The sequence below is a fragment of the Sinocyclocheilus rhinocerous genome, unplaced genomic scaffold, assembly GCF_001515625.1.
Source record: "Sinocyclocheilus rhinocerous isolate Xijiao unplaced genomic scaffold, SAMN03320098_v1.1 scaffold1985, whole genome shotgun sequence".
Lineage (NCBI taxonomy): Eukaryota > Metazoa > Chordata > Actinopteri > Cypriniformes > Cyprinidae > Sinocyclocheilus > Sinocyclocheilus rhinocerous.
In genome coordinates, this window is record NW_015656010.1 from 23,001 (window position 1) to 31,987 (window position 8,987).

General features: G+C 46.9%; 1 protein-coding gene across 1 annotated transcript in view; it reads left to right on the top strand.

The window, feature by feature from the left end:
- Nucleotides 1-4,312, top strand: part of LOC107719195 (U4/U6 small nuclear ribonucleoprotein Prp3-like) — a 21,817-nt gene extending 17,505 nt beyond the window's left edge. The window contains exons 16-17 of the mRNA XM_016526569.1: nucleotides 3,759-3,934; nucleotides 4,000-4,312. Coding sequence (XP_016382055.1) covers nucleotides 3,759-3,934; nucleotides 4,000-4,312 — 489 coding nt within the window. The remainder of the gene's footprint in view (nucleotides 1-3,758; nucleotides 3,935-3,999) is intronic.
- Nucleotides 4,313-8,987: the final 4,675 nt, after the last annotated feature.

Sequence of the window (8,987 nt, forward strand, 5' to 3'; positions counted from 1 at the left end):
GGATTGGGCTGGATCGGAGCGTGACTGCCCTGACAGCGAGGGGCCCCCAGACCTCCAGTAGGAGCTCGTGAGGGTCATGACGAAAGCTGTCCAGGAGCTCGAGCTTACCTGGAGCCTTCCGAAGGAGCCTGCCGGGAGTAAGCTTAACTCCTGGTATTTTAGATCCTCTCGCCGACAAACTGATTCGAGGGCGTCGGTCCCCCTTCTTCCCCGATGTCCACTAACAGCTCGTGAAGACGTGGTCTGCGCCCCAATCGGCGCACGTCCAGTCTAACACGCAGGCCATTTTCTCACACGTGGACGGGATGGAGGCCCGTGCTTACGTGCGCACTCCCCCCATCAAGGAATCCGTCACCTCGCACCTATGCCCTGCACCGGCCAAGACCCTGGGCTCGGACATCAGTCTCCTGTCTAAACTGTGCAGGACCACTGCCCACCTCGCTAACAAGGCCTACGCAGCGGATGATGAGGCGGCGTCAGTGCTGCATGCCATGGCGGTGCTGCAGGTGTTTCAGGCGAAGCTCCTGCAGATGGAGGTGGGCGGAGCCCTCAGACCGGATGCCATTAATGACTTCGCTTTGATGGTCACAAAGTGCTCAGGCGATTGGTAAGGCGATGGGCATTATGGTCGTCCTTTCAGAGGCACCTATGGTTGAACCTAGCTGGCCTCAAGAATGAGGACCGTAAAGTTCTCCTTAATGCCCCGGTGACTCCCTCTGGCCTCTTAGGTGATGCCGTGGAGTCTTCGCGTTGCTTCGCAGAGGCTCAAAAGCGCGCTAAAGTGATGAGTCACGTAATGTCGAGGCGCGCTTTCCAGCAGCAGGCCGCGAGATCCCGGTCTTCTTCGGCACACGGTCCAGTGCAGAGCAGGGACACCACTACCTCGACTGCTGCTGCCCCTCACCAGGAGTCAGATGTGCGGAGGAAGGTATGGGGACCCGGGAAGAGGCGCCACGGCCAGCGGAGGAGCCTGCACCGCGACTTCCGTCTCTTGTCCAGTCGGTCCAGGATCAGAACGAACTGTTATACATATAGGCTAACAATAGCCTAACAATCTTATTGTCAGGTTTATGTTCTGTTATGTGGATCGTTATTTTGTCATTTCCTTCTGTTTACTTCACTTCCCGTTTCAACGCTATTTGGTTTCGGTTTCATTGGTTTCTTGCTCGCCCCACCTCAGAGCGGTGCAGAGCAGTCACCCTCACCGATTATAGCCACGCAGCACTTGCCGGCGCATCCAACGACCAAGCCGCTAAAGCTGCTATGTCAGTTCCTGAGCACGTAGGAAGTTATTTTGGGAATCTCACGCTGGCTACTCGGTATGATAGAGCGTGGGTATATCCTTCAATTCAGACGCAGACCACCCCGTTTCAATGGTGTGGTGCACTCTCTAACATTGCCTCAAAATGCCCCGTTTCTGAGACAAGAGGTATGCAGCCTGCTCGAAAAAGGAGCAATAGAGCGAGTCCCTCCAAGCGAGCTGGAGGGCAGGTTTTACAGCTGCTATTTCATGGTAGATGAAAAGACGAAAAAAGATGGGGGACTCCGTCCGATCCTAGATCTAAGGCCTATCAACAGCGCTTTGCAACCGTCCGTTCAGAATGATGACGCTGAAACGGATGCTGGCGCAAACTCGCTGGTTTCGTCCATGGATTTAAATGAAGCATACTTTCACATTCAGATAGCACCACATCACAGACGCTTTCTAAGGTTTGCTTTCAAGGGTGCGGTGTACCAGTACTCTGTTCTTCCATTTGGGCTGGCTTTAGCCCCACGCACTTTCTCGAAGTGCATGGATGCAGCACTTTCCCTCCTCAGAGTGAGCGGGATGCGCATTCTCAACTATCTGGACGATTGGCTGATTTTATCTCACAGGACACGCTAGTTGGCCATATAGACACGCTGCTTCGTCACTTGGAGTCCCTAGGGCTATGTGTCAACATGCAGAAGAGCATTCTCGCCCAGAGTCAGTCTATAACATATCTGGGGGTGTGTTTCAACTCAGTGGAGATGTGCGCCCGTCTCTCTCGGGAGCGCTTGGTGGCCATTTTGTCTTCCCTGCGCCATTTCAGACTAGGCAACTCTGTTCACTTGAAGGAATTTCAGAGGCTGCTGGGACTCATGGCAGCAGCATCAGCAGTGTGTCATCTGGGTTTACTACACATGCCCGCTGCAGTTATGGACGGCGTGGACTTTGGGCCGTTTGCACATCGTGGTCTCCCACGGCTGCATCGAAGCTCTGAGGCCGTGACACAACCCAGATCTCTTCAGCTGGAGGGTTCCCCTGGGCTTGGTGATGTTGCGCGTTGTGTTCATGACAAACGCATCGACTCACGGCTGGGGAGCAGTGTGCGAGGGCATGCCGGCCTCGGGGCTGTGGGCAGAACGCCAGAGCCGGTGGCACATAAACTGATTGGAGCTGGAAGCAGTGTTCTTAGCTCCTAAAGGTTTTTCGAACGCAGCTGGATCAGCGGCATGTACTGATTTGCACTGACAACATGTCTGTGGTCTCGTACATAAATCACCAAGGAGGTGTGCGCTCCAGGGCGCTGTACAAGCAGGCAGCGAATCTCCGGTGGGCGGACCGTCACTTTCTCTCCATCAGAGCAGCGCACATCCCCGGTCTCCTGAACCATGGGGCGGACATGCTTTCGAGGAAAAGGATTCCTCAAGGAGAGTGGAGGTTGCACCCCGAGTCAGTTCAGATGATTTGGACCCGCTACGGAAGAGCGGAGGTGGATTTGTTTGCGTAGAGTGAGAATACGCATTGCCCGCTGTTCTTCTCTCTGTCTCACTCCCCGCTGGATGGGGATGCTCTGACGTCGCCCTGGCCAGCAGCCAGACTGTACGCGTTTCCCCCGATCAAGATATTGCTGCTGGTGTTATGCAAGATCAGAGAGGAGGGGGCTTCGGTGATACTCATGGCCCCGTGCTGGCCAAACCAGCCTTGGTTCCTAGACCTGACAGAGCTGCTGGTGGTGCCGACCTGGCTGATTCCTGTCAGGAAGGATCTGCTGTCTCAAGCGAGCGGCTCGGTGTGGCACCTGAACCCGGAGTTATGGAGCCTTCATGTGTGGCTGCTTCGGAGATATCAGAGGAGCTGAGCGCCCTGCATTTTTGAGTGCTTGACACGCTTTCGGAGGCGCGGGAGCCCTCCACGAGACGTTTGTATGCCATAAAATGGGGAGTGTTTGTGAAATAGTGCCGTGATGCTCATATCGACCCGGCTGCTTGCTCCGGTTATCTCGCTGAGTGTGTAACTTGTTCAGGCTGCTCATAGCCTCTCTCATGGCGGGATTGAATGTCATTCCCATAGCAGAGAAACCTCCGCAATGTCTCGTGAAAGCTCGACCAGCTAAGCGGCGTTCAGAATCAGATTCTGACGTAATTGTCGCATGCACCGCATTTTATACTGCCTCTGGAGCTCGTTAATATTTGCATGCGATTTGCATACTTTGCGACAATTGGCCAGTCAATTGGACAGGCGAGAGCCAATAGGACTTCAAGAAAGGCCGGAAGGGAAGGAGTTCCCATAGCGGAGAAACCTCCGCGATGTCTCGTTCCCGCTCTCAGGGAACCGAGGTTACGATAGTAAGCGGAGACGTTTGTCATGACTCACCATTTGTTTTTTTCTTTATTTTTGTATGGTTTTTACTGATATGCAAGTAGACACTAAATAATATAATGAGATATAGTTTGTCTTCCTTTTTCTTATTATCCTTTGTGGACTTAAATATATACTTTTTTCTCTCTCTCAGGGTACAGCCAAGGAACGTAGCTACGGGGAGGTTAAGTTTAAACAGTGTCCAACAGAAAGTATGGCTAGGGAACATTTTAAGAAGCATGGCACTGAGCACTACTGGGACTTGGCTCTGAGTCAGAGTGTTCTGGAGACAACTGATTGGACCCGCTACGGAAGAGCGGAGGTGGATTTGTTTGCGTAGAGTGAGAATACGCATTGCCCGCTGTTCTTCTCTCTGTCTCACTCCCCGCTGAAAGGGGATGCTCTGACGTCGCCCTGGCCAGCAGCCAGACTGTACGCGTTTCCCCCGATCAAGATATTGCTGCTGGTGTTATGCAAGATCAGAGAGGAGGGGGCTTCGGTGATACTCATGGCCCCGTGCTGGCCAAACCAGCCTTGGTTCCTAGACCTGACAGAGCTGCTGGTGGTGCCGACCTGGCTGATTCCTGTCAGGAAGGATCTGCTGTCTCAAGCGAGCGGCTCGGTGTGGCACCTGAACCCGGAGTTATGGAGCCTTCATGTGTGGCTGCTTCGGAGATATCAGAGGAGCTGAGCGCCCTGCATTTTTGAGTGCTTGACACGCTTTCGGAGGCGCGGGAGCCCTCCACGAGACGTTTGTATGCCATAAAATGGGGAGTGTTTGTGAAATAGTGCCGTGATGCTCATATCGACCCGGCTGCTTGCTCCGGTTATCTCGCTGAGTGTGTAACTTGTTCAGGCTGCTCATAGCCTCTCTCATGGCGGGATTGAATGTCATTCCCATAGCAGAGAAACCTCCGCAATGTCTCGTGAAAGCTCGACCAGCTAAGCGGCGTTCAGAATCAGATTCTGACGTAATTGTCGCATGCACCGCATTTTATACTGCCTCTGGAGCTCGTTAATATTTGCATGCGATTTGCATACTTTGCGACAATTGGCCAGTCAATTGGACAGGCGAGAGCCAATAGGACTTCAAGAAAGGCCGGAAGGGAAGGAGTTCCCATAGCGGAGAAACCTCCGCGATGTCTCGTTCCCGCTCTCAGGGAACCGAGGTTACGATAGTAAGCGGAGACGTTTGTCATGACTCACCATTTGTTTTTTTCTTTATTTTTGTATGGTTTTTACTGATATGCAAGTAGACACTAAATAATATAATGAGATATAGTTTGTCTTCCTTTTTCTTATTATCCTTTGTGGACTTAAATATATACTTTTTTCTCTCTCTCAGGGTACAGCCAAGGAACGTAGCTACGGGGAGGTTAAGTTTAAACAGTGTCCAACAGAAAGTATGGCTAGGGAACATTTTAAGAAGCATGGCACTGAGCACTACTGGGCCTTGGCTCTGAGTCAGAGTGTTCTGGAGACAACTGACGATTGAGATACAGACAGTACTCAACAGAAAAACAGAGAAACAGTGGAGCCTGTGGCATGTGCACCTTGCATGCATGTTTTTTCTTTTTTCATTTTTTTTTTTTTTTTGAGAGAGAGAGGGAAGGAGGTGGAATAGACTGGCAGAGAGAAACGTACATGTAAATTGTTTGAGCGTGTAAGAGAATGTGTTTTCGTACCTGCAATACAAGTGTGCAAAGCTTAAGAACAAGAGTTGGTGTAATGAACTAGATTGTTAACCCTAATGTGTACTGCAGAACTTTACAATGCTGGAAGCTTGAACAGGAGTGGACACTGATTTTGTATCTCTTGTAACAAGTTTTATAGTGTAGGCTGTGCAGTCTTTGATCTTGTGTGATTTCTACCTTTGATCCATCTTGTTTGAGTCCTGCATCTTGTGCTCTCAACATTTTGATGCAGTCCTGTAAGTAAATAAGACTCACTCCTGAAATAAGTTAATTGACACTGTGTAGTTTGTTACTAAATGCACAAACGAGTATTGGTTTCTGTATGACACAAAACTGTTAATTCTAGTATGGCTAAAGAATGGAGAAAGATTTTACCTGTAAATGTCCAACAGGAAGTGACCGAACACGGTTGTTTAAGGCCCCTTTTTTTTCTTTTTTTTTCTAATTTCATGTCAAGGATCAAATGTGAAAAGTACAAATAACCAAGTGCCAATGATTAAAGCTAAGAGGAAAAGAAAAATCTTGTTTGTAGATGGAGTCTTGGTTCATTTTATGATATATAATTTCAAGACATTGAATTTATTGAAGAAAACCACCTTGGCTATTTCCAGTTACAAAAGATGACCTCCAGTCGCATACAGTAGTGGAACAACAGTATTCGGACTAGGCATTATTTGTGAAGATGATTCAAAACTGTTTCCTAACCCTCTTCCTGGAGTACCCACTTGACCACACATTTTGTATATCTCCCTAATTAAACACACATTTCAACTTCTCAGTTAAGACTTTGAAACTCCAAGGGGATAAGGGAAGTTTCCGTTGACACCCCTGACCCCTTGATTTTGTTTTAGGGAGCAGGTATACTCCTATGTATGCTTCAAGCCGCCCCAGCTATCAAAATGCATATCGATCATCACAGCACATGCCATTTAACATCAGCTCAAGTTGTATGATTATATACTTTGAGATTTCAGTGCTTAATACTTGTATCTATCTTAAGATTACTTTTTTGTGTTGTTATCATAGGTGAATATACTGGTGCATTATAAATGATTAATAAGCTCTATAGCGGATTCGAAGTGATCAAGGGCATTTCACTTAAACCAGTTTCTTGGGTTCCACCAATAGTGGGTACTTGCTCAAAGTAAGCAAATTTGTACATCCAAATCCACAAGATTAAAGGAAGTTGTTGAGGGAAGGGAATAGAACTTGGAAGTGGAACACAGCCCAAGTCCATAACCTGAAATGGGTGTGTCATGCTGAAACATCTAAAAGGTTTATGTTGTGGCTACTCAAGAGCCAGGGTTGGAAAACGGTGGCTGATAAGAGTCTTGATTCCAGTCATGCAACTGTATCCATAGCAGTGTACATTATTCATTTTAAGTCAGAATCATCAAAATGACATGAGACCATGGGGGTATTCCAGAATGCTGGTTCTGTGATATACCAGGGTACGTTTACGGAAAACCTAAACTTTCAGTTCCAAAAGCAGACATAACTTTCAGGGTGTTTAAGTAGCCATAGCAACTTATGCCCTCAACATAACCAGCCCCGGACCAGGTTTTCTTGTGTGTTCACAGTGAACAAACATACATGAATTGTATTCATGGTTTTGGAACCAGCTTACCTCAAGTTTTGGGTTAATCAACTGAGAGTTCTGGAAATGTGTTTTCACAACAGAAATGGTAGCTGTTTTGACAGCTCTTTAGTGGATGGAAATCCAGCTTTTACAGGTGCATCTCAATAAATTAGAATGTCGTGGAAAAGTTAATTTATTTCAGTAATTCAACTCAAATTGTGAAACTCGTGTATTAAATAAATGCAATGCACACAGACTGAAGTAGTTTAAGTCTTTGGCTCACATTTAACAAAAACCCACCAACTCACTATCTCAACAAATTAGAATACTCCATAAGACCAATAAAAAAAAACATTTTTAATGAATTGTTGGCCTTCTGGAAAGTATGTTAATTTACTGTACATGTACTCAATACTTGGTAGGGGCTCCTTTTGCTTTAATTACTGCCTCAATTCAGCGTGGCATGGAGGTGATCAGTTTGTGGCACTACTGAGGTGGTATGGAAGCCCAGGTTTCTTTGACAGTGGCCTTCAGCTCATCTGCATTTTTTGGTCTCTTGTTCCTCATTTTCCTCTTGACAATACCCCATAGATTCTCTATGAGGTTCAGGTCTGGTGAGTTTGCTGGCCAGTCAAGCACACCAACACCATGGTCATTTAACCAACTTTTGGTGCTTTTGGCAGTGTGGGCAGGTGCCAAATCCTGCTAGAAAATGAAATCAGCATCTTCAAAAAGCTGGTCAGCAGAAGGAAGCATGAAGTGCTCCAAAATTTCTTGGTAAACGGGTGCAGTGACGTTGGTTTTCAAAAAACACAATGGACCAACACCAGCAGATGACATTGCACCCCAAATCACAGACTGTGGAAACTTAACACTGGACTTCAAGCAACTTGGGCTATGAGCTTCTCCACCCTTCCTCCAGACTCTAGGACCTTGGTTTCCAAATGAAATACAAAACTTGCTCTCATCTGAAAAGAGGACTTTGGACCACTGGGCAACAGTCCAGTTCTTCTTCTCCTTAGCCCAGGTAAGATGCCTCTGACGTTGTCTGTGGTTCAGGGGTGGCTTAACAAGAGGAATACGACAACTGTAGCCAAATTCCTTGACACGTCTGTGTGTGGTGGCTCTTGATGCCTTGACCCCAGCCTCAGTTCATTCCTTGTGAAGTTCACTCAAATTCTTGAATCGATTTTGCTTGACAATCCTCATAAGGCTGCGGTTCTCTCGGTTGGTTGTGTATCTTTTTCTTCCACACTTTTTCCTTCCTCTCAACTTTCTGTTAACATGCTTGGATAGAGCACTCTGTGAACAGCCAGCTTCTTTGGCAATGAATGTTTGTGGCTTACCCTCCTTGTGAAGGGTGTCAATGATTGTCTTCTGGACAACTGTCAGGTCAGCAGTCTTCCCCATGATTGTGTAGCCTAGTGAAGCAAACTGAGAGACCATTTTGAAGGCTCAGGAAACCTTTGCAGGTGTTTTGAGTTGATTAGCTGATTGGCATGTCACCATATTCTAATTTGTTGAGATAGTGAATTGGTGGGTTTTTGTTAAATGTGAGCCAAAATCATCACAATTAAAAGAACCAAAGACTTAAACTACTTCAGTCTGTGCATTGCATTTATTTAATACACGAGTTTAACAATTTGAGTTGAATTACTGAAATGAACTTTTCCACGACATTCTAATTTATTGAGATGCACCTGTATATGGTGATTTGTTCAGATTCATATTCAGCATTAACAAGATAGTTAAGTGTTCTACATCAAGGCAAAACATACTTCATGCTGAAACTTTTAACAGACTGTTCGGAATATGGGTCAGCTTTTTATGGGTGTCTGCTCATGTAGTACTGTGAAGGTGGGTCACCTGTCCAAGCAGATCCTATAACAAGTTACCCACCTACAAAAAGACTACAATCAACCCACCTCATCTGTCTGGCCACCCCCACTAAATGTAAAAAAAAAAAAAAAAAAAGAAAAATCCCCAACGCGAAAAACCATTTTTTTTCGGGTTAGTAATCTCTGCTTTATCCTTGGCTTTATTCTCGACCTGTAGCATGTATGCCAGTTTGGATCCATAGGCACAACGGAGGAGGATGCGAGAGTCGGTG